At 37.5% G+C, this 24778-nt stretch overlaps 1 protein-coding gene across 3 annotated transcripts in view; it reads left to right on the top strand.

Moving 5' to 3' along the window:
• The window catches only part of LOC126284485 (jmjC domain-containing histone demethylation protein 1), a 118734-nt gene extending 98413 nt beyond the window's left edge, over positions 1-20321 (top strand). For all 3 annotated transcript variants that reach the window (XM_049983445.1, XM_049983442.1, XM_049983443.1), the window contains 2 exons: positions 7773-7971; positions 17011-20321. In XM_049983445.1, the coding sequence (XP_049839402.1) occupies positions 7773-7971; positions 17011-17304 (493 nt within the window). In that variant the 3' untranslated portion in view covers positions 17305-20321. The remainder of the gene's footprint in view (positions 1-7772; positions 7972-17010) is intronic.
• The last annotated feature ends 4457 nt before the right edge of the window (positions 20322-24778 follow it).

The following is a 24778-nucleotide window of genomic DNA, read 5'->3' as shown; positions in this document are numbered from 1 at the left end:
TCTTCGATTTCCGCAGTGGAAACCACTGAGGTGTGAGACAGTGCAGAGTAAGCAATAGTGGCATCTAATACACGGCCAGCTTTGAATCAATATGTGAGAAACACATTCTTTAGATATGCTCGTAGCCTGTGCTATCTCTCTCACCTTAATTCGATGGTTATGTAGCACCATTTGGTGAACTCGAGCAATATTGTTGTCAGTTATTGCAGTTTTTGGCTGTCCTGAATGTTCATCATCACCCAAGCTGGTACAGCCACGATTAAACTTAGCTGCCCTGAATTTCATTGTGGTAAATGATGGTGCAGAGTCCCTGTACACAGTGTACAACTTGTGTTTAATTTGCATAGGTGTACTGCCTTTGCAAAATACATATATGATGACTGCTTGATACTCTTTTTTTTTCATTTTCACAAAAACACTTGCATCAACTCACTGAAACAACTGTCAAACAACAACTGCATGACCAAAAAGGCTGAAATTTTGGTCATCACCTTACTGTGCATGTGCAAACAAATTCCCGAACTTTTTTTGACAAGTACTGCTATCATCATGTTGAGGTCTGAAACTTTTCAGACTACATAAACATGATGAGCAGCATAGGGGGACAACAACCCCTTTTTAATTATTTAACGTATAAGAAAGTCTCAGAATATTTGTCATTACCAATGAGAAAGAAAGAGCAGAACTCAAAAGAGAAATGGATGAAGTCATGAGAGCAATTGTCATTAAGGAGTAAGCTAATGCTGAGGAGGAGTGTCAGCTAATAGAAAGAACAATTCAGTAGATGGTGGAAGTCAAGCTGGAATTGGAAAACATTGAGGTGAAGTGAATGGTCCGGTGATAACTGTAAGAACACTATTGAGGAGTGGAAAAACACAGGGGAAAAGATGCTCCAGCAACACATGCTTGCCACCAGACAAAATTATGGACAGATGAGAGAGAAAGCAACAATTATTTTCAGAAGGAAAAAAAAAAGAAAATTTGAAAAAAATAGATTGTAGGACATTGGGGAATGTAGGAGTAAAAATGATAATACAAGAATGTTCAGGGGATTAAATTAGACAAAGCAAGGATGGCAGCCACAGACAACGATATGCAGGGATAAAGTTGTTTGGCAATAAAACCAAAATCATATAAAGATGGGAAGAATATTTTAAAGAACTGTTGAAATCTGGGGAAATCCAGGATTTTGAAGAAGAGGAACTGATGGAGCAAGCTGGTAGCTAGTGGTGAAGAAGAGGAACCAGTGTTGGAAGAAGTGATAGTAGCTGTTAAGGAGATGAAGAATTATTGAGCTGTGGGAGAAGATAAGATACAAAGTGAAATGTTCAAGTATGGTGGTGCAGAAGTAGTATAAGAAAGTGAAAAATCAACAGCTCAGAACACAACCATCATTATAGCAATACATAAAAAGGGCTATAGAACAAATCACAATAATCATAGAGGAACAGTACTGGTGATGCTGCCTACAGAGTATTGGCTAGGATATGGCACAAGAAATTATGACCACATGTTGAAGCCATAATTGAGGAGAACCAGTGTGGATACAGGAAGAAACAGATCAGGTATTCGCCCTTGGATTAATAATGAAAAAAATGTAATGTGTTCAATATAATTGTGCTGCAACTGTGTGTGTATTTTAAAGCAGCTTATGACAGTATCAACAGAAATTGTCTTCTCAAGGTGTTATGGAAGCTGGGGATACCACCAAAGCTAATAAGACCCATAAAAAAGACTTGAAGCAACACCAGCTGCAAATCAAGAGCTACGGACAAATATTTCAATAATTTACCAATCTTTCAAATACTGACATTATTTAACTTGGGTCTGGAGGCTGTCGTGCAAAAACTGCCTAGCAGAATAGCTTACACGATTTTCAACAAGCTCAGAATATGGCATTTGCAGATGACATAGCCATGCTTGGGAGAACTAAGGAATATTTGCTGGAAAACTATGCAGTTCCGGAATGTGAAGTGGTTGCACTTCACTTGTTCTTAGGTAAGGAAAAAACAAAATATATGAAGAACACCAGAAAGTAAACAAGGTGGAGAGGTGTTGAGCAATTTGAAGGGTTTGAGATAGTAAACCAGTTTAAGTATTAGGGAGGAATGGTTACAGAAGATAATATGGCACCAAAAGAGATAAAGAAAGAATACCTGCAGATGACACGTGCTATTAAAGCTTCCTAACTCATTGTGATCCTCCAACATTTCAAGACAGCTGAAGATGACAGTTTACAAAATGATTATAAAACCAGTTGTTACGTACAGGTCCAAAATGTGGACAATAGCACAACAGGTCAAATACGCCTCGGATGCATGGGAACGCAAAGTACTGTGCAAGATATATGGGGCAGTGGTGCCTGGCGAATTAGGACCATTGCAGAATTGTATGAACTCTATAAAAAAAATCCACCACTTACTGTAGATGTAAAGGCATGAAGAATACAGTGGTTAGAACATATGCAGAGGATGGAAGGATGACGAGTGCCAAAGAAGGTGCTAACTGCAAAGCCAGAGGGAAGCCGCTCATTGGCGAGACCGAAATTTCAATGACTGATATTGTAGAGTCAGATATCTGAGAAAGTAAGGTGTATGGAACTGGAGAGGGCTGACAAAGTGAAGAGATGATTGAAGGAGACAGGTGGTTGACAACACCTACAGTGAAAATGTACTTAATTCATTAAATAACAAGTTACAAGCAGCAGGTATTTTCTGTGATTTGTCAGAGGCATTCAGTTGTGTAAACCACAACATCCTTTTAAATAAATTAGAATTCTATGGTGTCACGGGCAGTGATGCAAAATGTTTCAAGTCATACCTCGCTAACAGGACACAAAGGGTGTCAGTGCAAGGGACTAGTGAATTAAGTCATCAGTCATCATCAGAATGGGAAGAAATTATATGTGGTGTCCCACAAGGATCCATCTTAGAGTCATTGCTTTTTCTTGTGTACATTAATGATCTCTCGTCAGTTACACTGCCAGAAGCAGAGTTCATTTTGTTTGCGGATGACACAAGTATTGCAATAAATAGTATGTCGAGTGTAGTTCTAGAAATATGTGCTAATGATATTTTCATGGATATTAATAAATGGTTTAAAGTCAACTCATTGGCATTAACCTTTGAAAAGACTCACTACATGCAATTCAGAACCTGTAAGAGGTTTCCACCCAGCATATGCATAAAGTATGAAGAAGAACAGATAGAAGAGGTTGACAGTCTTAAATTCCTGGGTTTACAACTTGATAATCAATTCAGTTGGGAGGAGCACACCACAGAACTGCAGAAACGCCTTAACAAATCTGTATTTGCAATTCGAGTGTTAGCAGACATAGGCGACATAAAAGTGAAAAAGCTTGCATACTTTGCCTACTTTCATTCCATAATGTCGTATGGTATAATATTTTGGGGTAACTCTGCAAGTCAAACAAAAGTTTTCAGAGTCCAAAAGCATGTAATACATATTATTTGTGGAGTAAACTCACGGACGTCTTGTAGAAACCTCTTCAAAGAACTGGGTATACTAACTACTGCCTCTCAGTATATTTACTCCTCAATGAAATTTGTCCTAAATAATATATTTCTTTTTCCAACAAACAGTTCAGCATACATACAATACCAGGAACAAAAATGATCTGCACAAGGACTTAAAAGCACTCACTTTAGTTCAAAAAGGGGTCCACTACTCAGGAACACTCATCTTCAATAATTTGACAGCAAACATAAAAAATTTAGTTACAAATAAAGATGAGTTTAAAAGGAGCCTGAAAGACTTACTAGTGGCCAACTCCTTCTAATCCATTGACGAATTTTTTAATAGAAACAAATGGTGTGTTGTATATATTTATACTATTAGTATTGTTATTTCAGCTTAAAAATAAAAAAAGGTGACATGTTCCACATCCACGAGGATCTCCTCAACACGGATCTATGGAACAAGAAACTAATCTAATCTAATCTAACACCCCAGGACCATCATGGGCTGTAATGCCGGAAAAGAAGAAGAATACTTGGGAAAGTCTCAGAATATTTATTCCCATTTCAGTTAGTATGTGGCTGCTACAAACATGTTGTAGACTGCCCTGACATGTCTTATTTGCATAGCATTTTAAAGGATGTGATATTGCAAGCCTTCTCAAAATTAATAAAAGTCAAGTGCTTACCCATACTTCTCTCCATACACTCTTGTCCGTTGTAGATGTAGAAGGTCTAATACACATTAACTGAAAAAAAATGTTTCCTGGACGATAATAAAGTAAGTTATGCAACTGAAACAACCTTCAGAACAACTAATACAACATAAATTTATAAAATATTGATGATAGAAAGAAGAATAATTAGGACATGCATAAATAAACAGTGTCAAGTAAATGGGAAGTGGAGAATAGCCTCAAATGAAACAGTGTACAAGAAAATAGAACCAATAATGAGCTCTGTCAGGAAGAAAAATATCTCATTCTTTGGACATCTAATGAGAATACCAGAAAACAGAATTAATAAGGGAATGATAGAAAAATTGTAAATAGTAAGGGCAACATTAAACAGATCACAGAAATTAACGAAGACATACGAGAATTCGAAATTACTGTAGAAGACAAAAAACAAAGCATGAAAAACCAGAATACTGCAAGACAGCCGAACCGACTACAAATGAAGATCAATGAAAGGGCTACAGGAAGAGTGATCTCAGATGAAGAAAGAAATAATATATCTGAAAGAATGAAGAAGAAATATTATTGAATAACAACAACTTGTACAAACCTCTGTATAACTGATGAGTCACCCAATGAACGCCATAAAATAAAAAATAAATCAAATAAAGTAACTTATTTATTTTTTCAGTCCTATAAATTCATATACAATTTTCTGCTAAATGAAAAATATTGTTATTGTTAATATGTATTTTATTACCAGCTGTGCAGTATTTGGCGCTCTCTCTCTCTCTCTCTCTCTCTCTCTCTCTCTCTCACACACACACACACACACATACACACACATACATACATACACACAATATTAAAAAACTAAGTAATAGAACACATTACTGGCAAGTAGTGCTGAATATAAATAACTGTTTTTGTAATAAAAGTACTGTTTGCATACAGATCTTTGGAATTTCTTTTTCTACTCATCACTATTGCTTCAGTTTACCTGAATATGTCCTGAAAATAATGGAAGATAAATAGTTGAAGTAGTAAAGCAACACCTCACTCTGTGGAAGGCGTGTTAAATGGTCAAAAAATGCATAAGCCAACAGAATACATTGCTAAGCTTTTGGGCAAATTTTCTTTCACCGCTAACAGAATGTACATATACACTCATATGCCTACATGGCTACATTGTACCAGCACTGCAGCTAGGCTAGGCTAGGGGGAGTACTGTATATTTCGGCAGTTACGAAAACCTACAGATAAGACAAAGTATAAATTTTCGTCAAAGATATGTACTTTTACAGTATGCCTGTCCTATAAGATGATTTCCAAACTATCGATGGCTTGTAAATTTAGTTCAGAACAGTGATCATCTGGATACACCTTGAGTATTTATGAAAGCATCATATTGTCTATTCAGTTTTGCACACATATCTGCTGTGTACTACTGAACAACTGGTGCAGTTGCAAATATCATAAAGCAAAAGCCTCCTTCAGCATTGGTATGGTTTTCCTTCTAGAAGAACATGTTGAATAATGAACTCATATGTACAGCTAACAAATTTTGGTGTAGGGTGTGTTGTGTGTTCAAACGGTAAGTGTAATTGGCATAAAATTTGTGAAGTGCGTGCATAACACTGAAACCAACAAAAAGAAGGAAATATGAAGCAAGACTCAAACTAAAGGTCATAAATCAGACTAAAGAATCAAATAACTGTGCTGCTGTAGGGGCTTTTGATATAACACAGAAGATGGTAAGAGATTAAGGAAAGAATGAAGATGCTATTAAAAAATGCCAAAGGGAAATTGTTCTCTTAGGAGGGGAACAGTTTGTTTGCCAGATGCAGAAAATAGTATTGCAGAATGGGTACGAGAACAGAGGCAGAACTGTTATATTGTCACAATAAATATGATTAGGGCTTATACAATGAAGTGGGCATGAGCCAATCCAGGGAAAGAATTTGAAGCAACAGTAAGTTGGTGCAATCTTTTTATGAACAGAAAAAATGTGGAATATGGCAGAAAACAAAAATTTTGCAGAAGTTACCAAAAGATCTTTACATTAAAGTTATGAGTTTTGGTTAGTTTGTTGTTCAGGCAAAAATACAAGTTTCCACTCTTCATAATGCAAGCATGGAAGACACACTGATGATCTTTGATATGATGAACCCTAAAACTGTGGAAACATAATGTGTAAAAATTGTTCAAATCATAAGTACAGGTCATCAAAAGACCAAGTTTACAGTAGTATTAATATGTGTGGCAGATGGAACAAAGTATAGTCATTTTCAAGCAGAAAACCGTTCCTAAAATAAAAATTTTGCCAGGCATTTTATACATTTTCATAAAAAGGGATGGGTGGACAAGAATGGTGTAAAATTGTGGATGGAAAATGTGTGGCATAGGCGATCATGTGCTCTACGAAATCGACCAAGTTTGTTGGTGTGGGATATGTTTTGTGGTCACGTAATGGAGAATACCAAAATCGCATAGCACGAAGCAATACCAAGATCGCTGTTACACTGGATGGTTTGACTTTTATGCTACAGCATTTAGTCACCTCTCTGAATAAACCATGCAAAGACGACATGCGTGAACAATGGAACAACTGGATCGTGAATGGTGAAAAGTCTTTTGCGAAAGGTGGAGCTATGCGGGCTGCATCACTTGATGTTTTGTGTGATTTTGTGATCAGATCAAAAGTGGAACGGGAAACTGTGATCACGTCCTTCAAGAAGTGTGGGATTTCCAGTGCTGTTGCTGGCATAGAGGACAATTTATTAGGGTACTGATGATGAAATGGAAATCGAGTCACAAGGTGCAGAATGGGACCCATACGATGAGCTTCTCAACACTGCAAGTGAGGATGTACTTGAGGAACTGCTTTCCTGAGATGATTTTTGCAGCATTTTAATTGCACTGGTGAGTGATTTATTTGATTTTATAATGGTTTTAAATGTGTATAAATTTGAATCTATGATTTATATCTGTCATGTAAGACGACCACGATTTTGGGTGCCTTTTTTATGCTTGAGCTATCATCTTACCTGCCAGTATATGTGATATGCTTGCGTTGGGTTGAGTGGGTGCGGCAAGGAAAGAGTCAGGGAGTAAGAAAGAGGGTTGGAAGGATGGGCGGCTGATGGCTGGGAGGGAGAGACAGGCAGTAAGTGTATGGGATAGCTCCCTCTGGCAACATGCAGCTCCTCATCCTTGCACCAAAGTGAGCTCACTGCTGCCACGTGCCTAGAATGCGTGGTTGCTACATCTCCCTCCCAACTCTCAGTCACCATTCCCTCTAACCTACTGTGCCTCTCCCCGCCCCCTTTCTCCACTTGCCCATTCCATCCATATAAGCACCATCATCCCAGACGAGCTGCAGTTCCAGTACAGTGTAGTCATGCAGATGCATTTGTGTTCTGTAGTTAGCTCTGAAGAAGGACATCGCCTCAAACCTGAGCAACATTTTCAGTTTTGTTTATGTGCTTATCGCCAACTCAGTGCCTCAACTATGCACTGAGCTGCTACCTTTACTAGTTTCATCATTTGTATTCCACCAAGGACTTTCCACGATGGTATTAATTCTGGTAGTCAGTAATACTGGTTCCTTTCTCAACAGCTTTGTTTTGGGACTCAATGACGCGTCCTTGCGAGAACTGCTGAGCCCACCACCAGATTCACGACCAGGTCTAGTAGGGTCTCGTTCACGACTGAAAGGCCTGCGTACGCTCCGCTTGGCGGGATGCGACATCTCAGATGTGGCTCTGCGCTACATAACACAGCACTTACCAAAACTTGTGGAGTTAGATATATCACAGGTATGTAACAATTTTTGTGTTAAGCAGGTCAAAATAATGTGTGTAGATTTTTATATTTATCTTACGCGTTAACTTCTGTTCCATTATTTTTAAAGAGGGTTAAGATTACTCAGTTTATCTCTTCTTAGGTTTACAGTGGGGGGGGGGGGGGGGGGGGGAGCAAAAGAGGCAGGGTGTAAGAGGGAGTGTTGGAAGGAAGGCCGGCTGATGGTTGGGAGGGAGAGACAGGCAGTAAGTGCATGTCACAGCTCCCTCGGGCAACGTGCAGAGGGAGCTTTGGTGTGCAAAACTTAGGACTAAAGTAATTTTTGCATGATGTATCATTGTCAAGAAACATAGTTCGATGGAACTTGAACCGCACAAAGAAAGAACTGCTATAGTACATTACAGTAAAGAAGGTAACCGAAAGGAATGCACAATGAGACGAGCAGAAATGACACTTTCATTTAAAGACAATAACTACACTGAGGTCATTGTGATATAATATGGTCCCTTTGACATTACAAAATGCAGGAGGTGGTTCTTAATGTGGTGTGTGATCACCATGAATGGCAATGCATTTTCTGTAACATGCTACGCTGCCGGCCACAATGTTGGTAAGGAATTCTTGTATCTTCTCATTCCAAGAGCTCATACACCTGCACAGTTCAATGTGATCATGCATTGTCATCCATAAAAATGAAGTCAGTGCCAAATACACCCCTGAAAATATGCATGCGGGGAAGGAGTACAGTGTCATCATAATATTGACCGGTGAATGTAGTGTGTTCAAAGATTTGGAGGTCAGTGTGCCCATGTAACATTATGCCTCACCACACCTTAATACCTGGACCACCAAAGCGATCATGTTTGACAGTGTTCCTGGGTGCATTACGTGTTAACACATGTCGCCGTGTGAGGATATGTGCATCACTCTCCTGTCACTCTGTGAGGATATGTGCAGAAGTCTTTCACTGAGGAATGTCATACTGAGTTTCCTAAGTTAAATTGTAGCAGAAATGACAGACATTGAAATAACTGACTGTGAGATAGAAAATCAACCAAGAGCACTAAACAGAGAAAAGACAACTGAAGCCTGTTCGGTTACCTATCTGATTCTACACTGACTTCAAACTGTAGTAGAATTTTGGAAAACGTTTTATGCTTGTGTATTATGACATTCCTGGAGTTTGAAACTCTCCTCTGTAGGTTCAACAGGGAAACGATAAACAATGATATTGTGAAACCCAGCTCGCTCTATTTGCTCTGGAAACTGAGAAGGCAGTAGAAACTATCACCCATGTTGATGCCATGTTCCTTGGCTTCAGGAAGATGTTTGATACAGTTCTGCACTGTCAATTAATAAACAAAATACCTGCATATATAAAATCAGACCAGCTTTGTGACTGTATTGAAGACTTCCTTGCGAGTTGAACACAGCATGTTGTTCTTAATGGAGAGAAATCTGTAGAAGTAAAAGTAAGTTTGGGTCTGTCCCAAGGAAGTGTTATAGGACTATTACTATCCACAATATACATAAACGACATTGTGGATAATGTTAGAAGCTCCAGGAGACTGTTCCAAATAATAATACTGTTGTATATAGAGAATTTGTAAGATTCATTATAGTGTGATTTTGTAATTGCTGAACAGCGGCTGGAAGCCACATCCATTCAGGAAGAATGATCCACCTATGAAAGTAGTGTACAAAACCATAATTTGACTGATAATTGAATATTTCTTGTCATTCAGGAACCCTCACCTCATAGGAGTGATAGATGAAATAGAGAAGATCTAAAGAAATGCAGCAAGTTCCATCATAGTTCTGTAACAGTAGTTAATTATCTTTACTTAAGAATGCTATACCGTTCTGTAAGAAACTGACAAGCTCGCAGCTTGCCTACTGATTCACATTACATGCATTCCTTTTATCTTACACACATATTATTATTATTATTATTATTATTATTATTATTATTGACCCCATTATATGCAGATTCGTTATACACATTTTCGCATATATGTGATTTTAGTTGTCGTATTCAGTGGAATCAAAGTTGGAAGTTTTGGATCACTAGATATGCGGTGATGTTCCACTATGAGAACTATTTGTGACAATGCAGAATCAATACTAAAAGCTCTTCAGTCTTCAGCTAACATGATTGTGACTAGAGAGACCAGATCTTTCTGGGAGGTGATGGAAAGAATGGAAAATATAGTACGTTAATGGAATGGCCATCACAACCAACACCACATTCCTCTCATTGGAGCTACTGTTCAAGACCTTGTATGCAGATTTAACTACAGAAGAGGACGATCCAGCATCTTTCTCGGTTGTTGATTTGATCCTTTAAAGTATTGTTTTACCTTTCATAATGTTAAAATAACAGGAGAGGCAGCTGCGACAGATGAAATTGGAGCTGAGGAATTAAAAAAAATATGTTTAAAGAAATTGTGACAGAAAGAGACTATACTGTGAACCAGGTTTTCAACCTCAATGAAATAGTCTTATTTTCAAAACAAATGCCTGGTCACCTGTTGACTTCCGATTGAAGAAAAAACGACAGTATTTCAGGTTGCTAGTGACCTATTTTCAGTGACTATTTTTAAAGAATTCAATAGACAACTGAAGGCTTTCTCTCAGAAAGAAAAAAAATCTGTTTCAGAATTATTCTCCTTCATAATGTTCTCAACCACCAACTTTCCAGCATTGATTCAAATAAAAATACTCGAGTTCTATTTCCACCACAAAACACTACATCTGTCCTGCAGCCCATGAACCAGGGAGTCATTTCTACATTTAAGGAATAGTATCTGCATAAAAGTTTGTCCATTCACATAGAAGAGTGTGATTTGAGTGACGAGCTTACCATCATGATTTTCTGGCGATAGGTTAATGTTCAGAGGCTACAGCTGCTATTAAAGATGTATGGGCTGACATCACCCCAAAATGCATTAATGATGTATGGAGGAAACTGTGTCCTGATACCATACCAGTGCTAGAAGATGAGGGGCTCACTGACATCACTGCTGCAGCTGAGAGATTGCGATCATGGCACAACAGATTAGATTCACTGATGTCGATGAAGAAAATGTGTGTGACTTCCTGAATTCCCATTCTGAGAATCTGAGTAACAAAGGTTTGATAATCTCCCCTGAGAATGGCAATAAATGAGAAACAGAGGATGAGGTAGTTCAGCCGGTTAGAAAGCTGACAATGAAGAAAATGGCTGAGTCCTTCAGAATGATTAATGCGGCAGTGAAAAGTTTTGAGGAATGTGATCCTGAAAAAGTAAGGAGTGCTATAGAGAAAAGAGAAGTTGAACAGTCCCTTAAATGTTACAAAGAGCTTTACAATCGACTGGCAATGAAAACTTACACAGCTAACAATTGAAGATTTGTTTGCAAAACAGTGAGCCACTTGAAATGAATATAAAGTACTAAGCAAGAACATGCCAGAATGAAATTTTCACTCTGCAGCAGAGTGTTTGCTGATGTGAAACTTTCCGGCAGATTAAAACTGTGTGCCGGACCGAGACTCGAACTCGGGACCATTGTCGTTCGCGGTCAAGTGTTCTACCACCTGAGCCACCCAAGCAGGACTCAGGCCCTGTCCTCACAGCTTCACTTCTGCCAGTACCTCGTCTCCTACCTTCCAAACTTCACAAAAGCTCTCCTGCGAACCTTGCAGAACTAGCACTTATGGAAGAAAGGATATACAGAGACATGGCTTAGACTCGAACTCAGGACCTTTGCCGTTTGTGGGCATCCTTTCTTGCAGGAGTGCTAGTTCTGCAAGGTTTGCAGAAGAGCTTCTGTGAAGTTTGGAAGGTAGGAGTCGAGGTGCTGGCAGAAGTGAAGCTGTGAGAATGGGGTCTGAGTCGTGTTTGGGTAGCTCAGTGGTAGAGCACTTGCCTGCGAAAGACAAATGTACCGAGTTCATGTCTCGATCTGGCACACAGTTTTAATCTGCCATGAAGTTTCAAGAACATTCCAGCTACAAAGGATTTGCATGTAAGGAAATTTATCATGGAAAATAAACTGATTATAGCACCATCAAATTCTGCTAGTGTAGATGATCCAGAGGCTATTTAGGATGTAGACATAGTGAAAATTATTTTAGAATATTATAGTGCATTTCAGTGATAAATTTTTACTTAGTGCATAAATTCTGCATTAAAATGTGTTTCAGAAAGATGATGGTTATTTTATGTAAAAATGCTAAGAAACTCAGCCATTTTAAACTTAATGTGTGAGTAAATGTGACCCTAAACCCATATACACACAGTGTTTCCGCAGAATGTAATTATCACATATAACGAGATTTACATGTAGCAACTTTACATGACGATTTTTAATGATATTCTTTCCATAGTTATCAAAAGCAGTAAGCTAACAGAGATGTAATAACTCACTAGCCAAAGATACTAAAGCCAGGATAAGGTCAATTTATTAAGATATTCATCTGATATCATATTTGGGAGGATGATGGTTCAAACCCGCGTCTGTCCATCCAGATTTAGATTTTCCGTGATCTCTGTGAATTGCTCCAGACAAGTGCTGGGGTGCTTCCTTTGAAAGGCCACACCCATTTTCTTCCGCAGCCTTGACACAATCTGAGCTTGTGCTGCTCCATCTCCAATAACCTCGATGTCCACAGGATGGTAAACCCAATCTTCCTTCCTTCCTCTGATATCATAAGATACATGTTGAGACATTGCAGTTTTTTGTATGTGTAAAATATTTTGTTTGTTTGTTTGTTTCTTTCTTTCTTCCTTCCTTTTTTTCTGGAATAACGTCTTAATTAAAATATGACTGTGAATTATTACTTCATTTAGTTAATACCTTTTTTGCAGCTATTGTATTTTATGAATGTGAGAAATATTATTTCTTTTCACTCCGATCTTTCTAAAGTGTTTTTCTTTTCTTTCACCAAAACTATATTTTTATTGTTATATGATCAAGCCAAACTACTCAATAAAAAGATCAGTACTTTCTAGTTTTATACTTTAGGCGGACTGAAATTTTATTTTTTTGCTTAAATCAGTAGTACACTCCCTGCAATTCAGTTCCAGTGTATCCCCATTCCTAATTTGGCCTTGTATATATAAAAAAAGTACTAGTGCCACCACCATTGCAAATTAATAAAGATGCAACAATTCTCAAACATTTCAGGCGTTGGCTTCTAACTAAATTATTTACCCCAATTGTAAGTTATAATAAAATGTAAAAACTTCATCCAGCTGTGGAGCAACTGACTATAATAATAGTAATTAATTACATTGGCCCAGTGGTATGGTGCATGACAAATAATGCTGTACTTTGTGTTTTAATGGTTTCTTAAGACCACATATAAATGTGTAAAATTCAGCTTATTAATAGTTTGTGTTGGGTGATAAATTTATCCATAAGCAACTCAAACTGTCTGGTGACTGGAAAGTAGCCCCTGCTACATTCAAACATTTGCCTGAACCTGTCAGTATCACCCACAGAAACTTATGAAAATCCTTCCTACATTAATTAGCAGACATCTTTCTCACTAGATGTGGCTCTGTCAAGGCAGAACTATTCACACCATTAATCAAATGGGGGGCCTTCTGACCAAAATCTCTGTTGTGTACACCACTACAAATTCAAATTTGAGTTGCTGTGAATGAAATGATCCATCTTTGGCCACTAAAGGTTTTCCTTGCCTAAAAGTCCCTTCCTTGGAGAAGATTCTTAAACCTCCAAAATAGTTTAATTCTTTCTGTTTTCCACAATGTAAATTAACTGAATATACCAATTGTCAGAACAGTGTAAAATTTAGTCTTGTATATTCCCTCAAACGAGCTGATCACTTCTCTATTATGACTTAGTCTTAGGTCGACTCATCCATCTGGTACTCAAAAATTTGATATGCTTGTGCAAATATGAGAGTTCAACTGTCCAGTGATGGAGAAGTAGAACATTTTGTGGAAAACTCTTACAAATTAGTGAAGACCATCCAGTTGATTGTATGACTGGACAGATTCAACTTACAAATGATTTATGAGGTATTGCCAACAGCCCAAATGAATTAATAAATCAAGTTTTTCCAAACATTATCCAAAATTACTCAAGTTGGTTATTTGAAAGAGCCGTTCTAGCTGCAAGAAATGAAGAAGTTGGCAATATTAATTTAAAAATTCACAACAAGAAATGGTCATGAAAGTTAAACAATGAAACTGAAGCAAAAATAATATCAGGAGAAGATAAAGAATAAAAAATAGCATATATTCCAAGGATTTCACTCATATCTACCAAATGGCTGTTTCAATTCACAAGATGGCCATTTCCAGTAAGATTTGTATTCACTGTCACTATAAATAAGGCACAAAGACAAACATTTAGATGTTATGATATTAATTGGAAAGAATTGTGCTTTTCTCACAGTTATTTAGTTTTATGTAGCTTGCTATAGGGATGGAAACCCAAAGGATTTGTGTATCTACTCACCAAACAAAAAGGTGAGAAATGCTGTTTGTATGCATGTATTGTGGCAGAATAAGTTAACTAATTATGAGGTATAGTGAATACAAAGCAAAGTTTTCTTTCACTAAATTAGGTACAGCTTTATTATTGAGAATGTAATGATTGAGCAAAGCTTTACAGTCTCTGAATATCAGTGTATGTAAAAGTACAGGAGAGTATTTTTGAACATTAAAGATTATTTTATAACATATCATTCTAACATTTTTATAATTTTTTGAATTTTTGTCATTAATATGTTCTTTAATGTCTTTTTCAACTTGTACATAAGTAGACGAGCAGTAGGTCATTGCACTGTAGCATGTGTATTGGAAACAGGTCTGTTTTATGACAAATGTAACTTTTTCTTTGAAAAGCACCAATGTAATAAAATAATATTAAGCTGCCGATAGATGATAAACATCATCTATTTAATACAACTGAGGCAGCACCAGCTTTTTTTCTCAGAGAGGCAGCATTTCTTTTAAGTTACTTTTTTGCTTTTCATTTGAATACACAGAAATAATATTACACAGTCTAGTGATATTTATTGTTAGTAGAGTGTACAGATTTGTTGCTTCTCATTTGCTAGTGTATGCCATGACTCATCCTACATTCCTGAAGGTTCTCGTCATTGATGGAACAAGTGAAATAAGTTGTGGAATTAGAAGTGTTGAAGGATGGATGAGAGTGTAGGAATGACATAAGCATTGATGAAGGCGCAAAGGTTAGCAGAGTAATGGAAAGCAAGCTTATGTAGTTCAAAAAATATCTTGGAGTTATGTGATCTTATTTCAGGACTCAGCGGCTGTTTCTGACTTCTTTAGAAGTGCGAGCTTTCTGCTGGTAAGGGCAAAGAGGATACTACCTATGAGTCTGCTCTTTTAGGACAAGTCAGTGGCTTAGTTGCAGGAGAGGAAAGCTGGAGAGAATTCATTGGTGTAACTACCGAAAAATTTGATGTTGGGGGAGACCTATTTACTAAAAATATCTGGATTTAAAGGAAGAAGAATTTGAAGTGGAAGAGATAACAGCTGACAAACTAGGGATGGTGTTGCTTACTGGTTGGTTTAATGTAAACAGAATTTTGGATAGGAACCTGACAAAATGGAAGACGGCTTCTAGGAAGGTGGGTTTATAGCTGGAGAAGGACCAGGTAAATCTCTGTTGTGAAAAGGACTTGTGCTATTGAAAGCATTGGGACTGTATTACTTCGTGTTTTACAGCACTGTACCAATGTGACTTTGGAGCTTAACGGAAGACGTGTGATTACCCCAGGTCTTTGTGCTAGGTGAACTCCCCTTGTGAAAAATTCATATGACCTTCCTCAGGTATGAAAAAAGAACAATTAATTGCCATACTAAGAATTTTTTGACTGATGATCAGTCAGAAGAAAGAATACATGAGCCAATGGGAAGTAAAATGCAGGTGAGAAACTGTCATGGACACCAGAAAAAGAGATAAACACTTACAAATTATTTTGTAGCATCCTAGGCAATCACTCTTGACAATTGATTGCAGTTTTGAATAAGAATGAGACAACTGTGTGTAGGATCTGAGGGGGAAATCCTGAGATATACATCATACAGTATGACAAATGTCTTCAGAACTTGCCAAAATGAAAAGCATTGCATATTGCAGTTTGTTACTGTATTCCATAAAAAGTGTCGCAGTTCTCTTTCTTTTTATATGATTATGAATCAATAGCTCATGATCTGAGGATATTCCTGTTGTGACTAGCACCAAGTTTCAGTTAATGCACAGTGCTTGATTTTATTTCAAGTAATGGCCCCTTTCTGGTACTATATGCACAATATAACATGGATTTTTTGCAGGGGATGCTGGTAACACAAGCACATGATCATTGCTTGGTTTATGTGGTGCTGTAGGACGGCCAGATGTGCAGGGGAAACAGCTCCATCTCTTTCATGCAGGGCAGGAAGCACACTGGAGTCAATATTGCAATTACAGTGCCAACTTATATTGTACATACCATACTTCCTTTTATTTTAAAAATGGCAAAATTTCCACAAACCAGGTTAATTATCATTTGTGTTAAATCCCTGATGCAAAAAGGTAGAAGGAGGTTCTACACATTTTTCCATAGGATGATACTTCTGCAGATCCTTTGGTCCAAAATGGAACTATGATGATGCCAGCATAGTTGGTTGGAAGAGTTTACCACCTCCCTGACCCCACACTGTCCTGATCTAAACACAGTATGTCTGTCTGGAATGTTGTTGAGAGTGCTGATCACAGGACATCATCTCATCATGACATACTCCAAAGCAGCTGTTACACTATTATTCTAAGAAATGGAGAGGAAACAAATGTAATGGACACACGTTTAATTCAGATCCAGAATGGAGGCTGCAATCAAGGTGGTTATATCAAATTTTGATTTTTGGAGGATTCTTTTAATAAACAATATAACTGCAATTTTTTGTAAATTTTTCTTGTGCTTCAGGAAACAGCTTTGAAAGTAGAAAGTTATTTTTCTTCTAATATTGCTATCACACCAGTATTGAATAAGATACCTTGTATTTACAACCAACCGTAATTGTGTTGCAGTGCGTTCGTGTGACGGATGCAGGAGTGGCGCAGTTGGCTGCGCCCCCTGCGGCCACAACTTCCACGTTAGCATCTTTGGATCTCTCATCCTGTCGGCTGCTGACTGATTCCAGTCTCGACCATTTGGCACGTTGCGATGCTCTGGTTCGACTAGACCTCCGCCACACACCAAACGTCACTGCTGCCGCTCTCGCAAAGTTCGCTGTACGGTCACCACACGGCCTACATGTTACTGATACCAAACTGATAGTTAAAAAGCGCACCCAGTCGCCTGAAAACACGTCCAACACCTGATGTGCTGAATATGCTGTAGTGTGGAAACGTAATGTACTTTGCACCAGATGCCACTAGGCGACACAATTTCTTATTGTGATATTTGTTAGTACATGTAGTGTGCATTCAGTTTGCCAGCACTAAGAAAGATCGTGACAACATGGCGGCTAATGTTTTGGTAGCTGTTATTGCTATGAAGATTGCACCGGAGTGATCAATTACTGTCAATCTGAAAAGGACAGTGCACGGAGAAAACGATGTGTAATATTGTTTGTGAGATTTGGGTGCTTGCAGTCAACATCTTTAGCATGTACTCTTCTTCTAGTCCTGCAGACCATTGTGTAGCATGCAAGTGCATCAAACAGTAATATGCATTATCACAAAATAGCTTGACTGATATTATTTGTGAGAGCAGGTCATAAACAGTTCCTGAAAATTGACCAACTTTTAAGGTGGTCAGCAGATTGCATCAGTGCTGATGTACACTGTTTTCTTCGCTGTGATTCGTGCTTGTATATGAATAACAATAATGGAAAATCCTGGCTGGAGAAATAAGTAAAATAAAAGAAAGGCAATCGCTTACCTATAGAGGACTTGCGTGTGGTTGCCTTGCCCTTAACTGACATATTTTTGCACATGAATGAGAGGTACAGCAGGTATGATACATCAAAGAATGATCAAATTCTAAAAGATGGCAGGTTCAGAAGTTTGATTTTGTAGCTTTTTGTACTAGCAGATTACTGCCTTCCTGTTTTATTTTTACTGAATTTTACACCCATTGTATCATGTAAAAATCTTGAAGGGTGTCAATTTTTCCCATGTGTTAAAACTGTGGTTTGGAAACTCTTTATTTCTAATACTTGTCTTGGTTACTGTTGCTACAATATTTAATTCATCACAAGGAAACTTTGAGCATTTTGAATCACCATTTCCTGCTTCTTTCAACTTCATAAGTCTTTTAACACCAAGTAAATGAAGACCCGGTTTAACAATATGTAAACTGTGAAATTATTATATTTTGAAGATTAACCGAAAGAAAGAATAATGGCTTCTATTGGCATCAGAAATTGTAGTATACGCAATAGTGACCTGTGATGATGCTGATTTCTCTTATGGATCCTTGTCACCTTGTTTAGTTAGTGAAATTGTGTTTTTGCTTGGGATCTTCACTAGCCACATTCCTGACATACATAAAAGCTGATGAGCTGTGTTACGTTAGGAAGAACCTGAAGTTCCTCTCCATCCTGTACTTGATACGAGAGCTGCATGCCCATTTTTGTGCAATACTTAAGCATGTGATAAATTTGTGATGATCATCACAAAATGTTGGATCTTGATTGAAGAGAAACACTCTATACATTAAATAATTTCCATATAATCCAGTCTCATCAGAAGAGCTAATATTCTTATATAATTTCTTAGAATTTACTTTCCATCCTGTCTCTCTCTTTCTCTCTCTCTCTTTCTCTCTCTCTCTTTCTCTCTCTCTCTTTCTCTCTCTCTCTTTCTCTCTCTCTCCTTTTCCTCCTCCTTTCGTTCTTTGAGACAACCATATTCACTTGCGTGATTTTTTATGCCTTAAGTGGCCCCCTGTTTGTATATTTCTATATTAAATTATATCTATAAAATGTTGGAATTATAAAAAGAGAATATGTTTCATCAGATCTCTGTATAGTTTATTTTATTTATTGTGTGAAGTTCTTCTTTTAATTCTGTATGATTTTGATTCCTGGCACATAGTACCCCGTGAAAATAGGATACCATTTATTTCATCTTGTTTATGAGTGGCCGTTTAAGTACTCTGTAAAGAACAGTAAGCTTTTTATAGTATTCAGATATTTTATTTATGTTGTAATGCTGACAATAATTAGACCCTATGCAGTATGCCTTTCATTCATTATGATTGTAGGTCTAAAATAAAATACGAGTTTTGTTCTTTACTTGTTACTAACTATTTCATAAAGAGGCATCTTACAGGCTCATGAGAAGTATTTAAGTACTTCCATCAGCTAATGCCAGTGTTATCAGCTAAACATGGGTGATTTCAAATACTTACGTCGGAGATAATTGTATTGTTAATTTATTGCAGGGATAAAATGCACTAATGATGAAGGAGTTGATAATTTCTGCAGCATTTATAGATTTTTGAGCAGGGAAAGACGACACCAGTTTTCGTACAGAGTTTTGAAGATAATACTTTTGATAACATTTCTGGAAGGTAATTTATAGTTTTCATCAAAATCGTCACTTAGGGTGTCTTGTACAATAGTACGAAGAAACAATCAAAATAATAATTATAATATTCGAGAGTGTAGTAATTTTATACCAGTTGTACTTTATCAAAAAATTGGTGCAATAATGCCAATATAATTTATTTATGTATCCTCTTAAACTACAGCGTAAAACCAGAAGAGAAGAAATAAACTCGCTGCGTGTGTGTGTGTGTGTGAGGGAGAGAGAGAGAGGGGGGGGGAGAGGATAACAACCAAACAACAGAAAAAGATGCGAAGAGAAATCTACGTACACAGTTTAAATTTTACTAGTTATGTAACTACTGTTTGAGCAGACAGTTTTTTAAAAACATATATTTTATGTTCTTGTCCATTTATTTACAATCTGAGCGCCTAATACTGATTGCCAATGTGTGAATAATCCCCATATTTAGATGCATATATTTGAATTCGTTTATAAGTATGTTAATTGAAACTGTATAAATGTAAATAGAAGAAACACACACACACTATTTGTGTGGAGAGGCTAAAGAAACTCTTATTTAGTAAGGTAATGGAGTGGCAGGAATAGAGATGGTAAATAGAATGAAACATGAAGAGTACAGTGCAACATGTATAATGTGGGTAAAGTTATAAAGTATCTTATGTGTATGTGAACGACATTTTTGGCATTAAGGACAGCTTCTGTTGTGTGTTATATTTATTGTAAAATTATGTTTTCATGATATTTTTTTAAAAAATTATCCAAAGTTCATAGTGAATTGTATGCAGTGTAGTGATATTAAACAGACAGTCTGTATCAAAAACTTCCGGTTGTTTTCATCTTGACAGCTGCCAGAAAGTCATGATATTTAGGTTGTGGGTTGCACCCTGGTGCTTATGTCCATTCTCAGTGTTAATGCTCTTTCATAAACATTCAAAATGTTATTTCTGGATTTTTTTCTGGTGTTATTAAGTGAGGTTACGATTTTGGGCATCCAGCCATGTTGACAATTCTGTTTCTGTTCATTAAAATGGAATCGTCAATTTGGCTCCAAAACATAAGATTTAATATTCAAAATATCTTTCATCATACAGTTTCTGTTTAAAAGATTATTATACCACACACTTCTTTGCATTTTACACTTTAGGAGAAAATGTTGTAAACATGTCATTTGTCACGAAAAATTCATACGCCGCAGGAATTGTATTATATTTTTAGAACTAATTGTGGATCTTGTGCATCCTTCCCTGAGTGGGAAGTCCTACAAGTGAACCATGCCACTCAAAGTATTTTAACAACTGATAAAAAACACAATATAAAATGTTTTGAACTGAACTGATAAATAAACCAGAAAAATATTGTAATTACACTGGTCTAAGATAATCTGTTTAGTGGAGTTGCTTTTTCTGCTGATTAAGCCATAAATTACCTTCTGTTTTAATGCTGCAGTTTTTCATTACAAGGAACACAAATGAAAAAATTAATAGAGTCACTATCAACCATGTCAGATAGGATTTTGTCTACTAATCTCCTATTGTACTCATGCTAGCAGTACACTGGCAGTATGTGATCAAATCGCACAGTGTCATCATGACCATGTTGGGATGCTGTGTCACCTGAAACTGTCTGCATCTCTGGCTAGAATGTGGGGTTACCATTCATTTTCACAGCCCAGCAATGTTTCATGTGGTTGCCTACTGTATAAATTATGAGAATGATGTTGAACCATTTGTTAACAAAGTACAAAAAAAAGCTGTGTTGAAATGCAATATTGTGGTTCCGTCTCAGAATACAATTGCACTAAGTTGGATGTTAATTACAGTCTAATGAATGTGCTGCAGTAAGTTCGTCATGAAACATTTGACATCTACTGCTGATTAAAGGAATTACATTCTCCAGCTGCATGCACCAATGTTGCTGCATGTTTCATAATGTCATCAACCTACCTTCCAGTAACTTGTCATCTTAGAATTTTCTTATCTCATGAACACAATAAACAATATCCTTTGGCCATTTGGCCATCTAAGCACCTATTGGGCCACTTGTACAAAGGTAAGTCAATTATTATTCACAATTTAATTGTATTTTTGTTTATTTTGGTAGTACTGTTGTTTCACGTTGATGGCACATGGATTGTTTATTTGTTGTTATATCTTTGCAATTTTCAAGCTGCAAGGTTAGTTTCATTATTGCTGCCATGCTGTTTATGACGGCTTCTCTGCTGTCTATTTGCACCAAAGAAAAGGAATGTTCAGTGATACTTTTTTTGTGGTCAGAAGGTGTATCAGGGACTGAGATACATTGAAGACTTTAGGTACAGCACAGAAACAGTGCTTTGCCACAACTCAGTGTCTACTAATAGATTGAAAAATTCTGAAATGGTCACACAAGTGTTACGCATGATGAAGGAGCCGAACAACCATTTACCGCCACAAATGAAGAAACCATCAAGCGTTCACATGAAATGATTTTCTTAGACGGACAATTAATTATTGACAAAGTGGCACATCATCTGCAAATTAGTCACGGTTCTGCCTATGAAATCATCCACAACAGACTTGGGTTTCATAAAGTTTGTACAAGATGGGTCCCAAGACAACTCACACAGTTACAGAAACAAACAAGCTTGGACATCGGCAAAAAACATTTGGATCACTATGGTAACGAAGGGGACAACTTCTGAGACAGGATCATTACTGGTGACGAAACATGGATCCATCATTATGAAACAGAGAGTACACGGCAGAGCATGGAATAGAAATGTCCAAATGTGCCATGCAAGAACAAGTTCAAGACCCAACCGTCCGCAGGAAAATTGATGCTTACGGTTTTTTGGAAAGCACAAGGTCCAGTACTGGAACATTATGGGGAAAGGGGCACAACAATGAACAGTGTATGTTACATTAAGATGCTTACTGCCAGGCTAAAGCCTGCAATTCGAAGCAAACACCGAGGATTGCTGCCAAAAGGTGTCTTGTTGCATGACAATGCCAATCCACATATTGCTGCCCACACTTCTGAAACACTCCAGAAACTCAAATTCGAAGTACTGGATCATCCTCCATATAGTCCCGATCTTACCCCTTCTGACTATCACTTGTTTGGTCAACTCAAACTGGCATTAAGGGGCCATTGATTTGCCTTGGACAAAGCAGTGAAAGAACTGGTGCATTCCTGGCTCACAGCTCAACTGAGAAACTTCTTTTATGAGGTCATCAGGAAGCTTTTCCAACCATGGACCAAGTATGTTGAAACACAAGGAGAATATGTCAAAAAAAGATTTTCTTCGAAGTTGCCTATTTCATTACAATACAATTTTATAATTACTTTGTGGTTAATAATTGACTTATCCACATACCTTAATTTAATTTCATTAGAGTCGTAAACACATTTTCACTCCTATCTGTTCCCTGAGCCATTTATTTGTTCTCTTGTCTCTCGTACTAACTCCCTACATGCATCTCGCTGAGTGACTCTGTTTTTGAATGGCTTGTTCATTTAACAGTCCATACCTCACTGCCTTGAGTCAGAGCTGGTAATATGTGTATATTACCAGTTTGTAAATTAACAGATTATCAAAGTACTTACGGGCATTCAGCCAGGTTGAATTTTCGACAACTGCCGATATTTCGGCGGATGCACACTCCGCCATTTTCTGGCGGAGTGTGCATCCGCCGAAATATCGGCAGTTCTCGAAAATTCAACCTGGCTGAATGCCCGTAAGTACTTTGAACATAGTTTACGCCAGGAGAAGCTCAGGTTACACATTGTTTACCTCTACGGGGAGGAAATGTATCAAGAAAATGGCGGAGTGTGCATCCGCCGAAATATCGGCAGTTGTCGAAAATTCAACCTGGCTGAATGCCCGTAAGTACTTTGAACATAGTTTACGCCAGGAGAAGCTCAGGTTACACATTGTTTACCTCTACGGGGAGGAAATGTATCAAGAAAATGGCGGAGTGTGCATCCGCCGAAATATCGGCAGTTGTCGAAAATTCAACCTGGCTGAATGCCCGTAAGTACTTTGAACATAGTTTATGCCAGGAGAAGCTCAGGTTACAAACAGATTATCAGATTGTAAACTTTCCTTTTCAGACACTTTTTAAGCTTAGTTTTTGATACATTATTTAGTTAACCAAAAGCATTCCAGGCCATTTTTTACTCTTGTTCTCTCTTTCACCGTCCACACAGTTGTGGTTTTCAGTTGCCCTAAACATAAAAATTAAACTTGCTCAACAATTTCAATGTTATTTTTTACTGTTTTGTTTTCAGTGTGTTGCCTATACATTATATTAGTCGTACTTTAATTGATTTTCATGACTACTTTTGAACTTGCTGTTTTAAGATACTCCTTCACTGTTGAAGTTTATCTGAACTACAGACAAAAAGTACATTGTTAGCAGCAAAATGGAGATGATTCAGGTATGTTCTGTTAATATGTACTCCTTCATTTTCCCAGTTCAAGGACCTGAAAAGTTTCTCTACAATTGCTCTTTATCATTTTGCTAATAATCTCCTTTATCTGAACTGTACACACTTGTCAGTAGAGAGTGGTCTGTGATCTTTTGTAGAAAATACTCGTATTTTCAGTCTGTCAGTAACTGCTTTATCTCAAAATACGATGCATCCATCCCTTCTCACTCCCGACCCCTTGCCTCATGGCACATATTCCTGTAATATGAGGGGGGATCAAATATAAATGGGATTTTTGTTCCCGAACATCAACATTTGGTAGGATTGGCCCCACGCTTCTGCTATGCATAGGTGAAACCATTAGAAGTGTGGAGAGCGTGCTGTTAGATATTTCCCGCCATTTCATCAGTAACGCTCACAATGTCTGAGCAACAGGTGCACCCCTCCATTGCACAACGCATAATTATGAAAGTTCTTGCTTGTGAAGGAGTTACAGCGTCGGAAATTTGCTGCCACAGATTTACTGCACAGTTTGGTGATAAAACTTTATCAAGGATGTGTGTGTTTGCCTGGCATAAAAAGTTCAAGGAAGGACACGAATGTGTGGAAAATCAGCAACACGTTCGCCGTCCTCATACCAGTATCAGAGACAAAATCATTCGTGCGGTTAAAGACATTATTGACAACAATCGATGGGCAAGAGTATCAGAAATTGCACAAAAAGTCAGAATCAGTTATGGCAACTGTCAAGCAATCATCACGAATGTCCTACAGTTCTGTAAAGTATGTTCCAGATGGGTTCCTAAACTTTTGACTGAAAATCTGAAATTGAGACTTTTGGAGGTCTGTCAGAGGCTTACAGCAAGGT

Source organism: Schistocerca gregaria, chromosome 8, assembly GCF_023897955.1.
Source record: "Schistocerca gregaria isolate iqSchGreg1 chromosome 8, iqSchGreg1.2, whole genome shotgun sequence".
In the NCBI taxonomy this organism is placed as follows: Eukaryota; Metazoa; Arthropoda; class Insecta; order Orthoptera; family Acrididae; genus Schistocerca; species Schistocerca gregaria.
The sequence above is the reverse complement of the archived record's forward strand: the minus strand, read 5'-3'. Positions and strand labels throughout refer to the sequence as shown.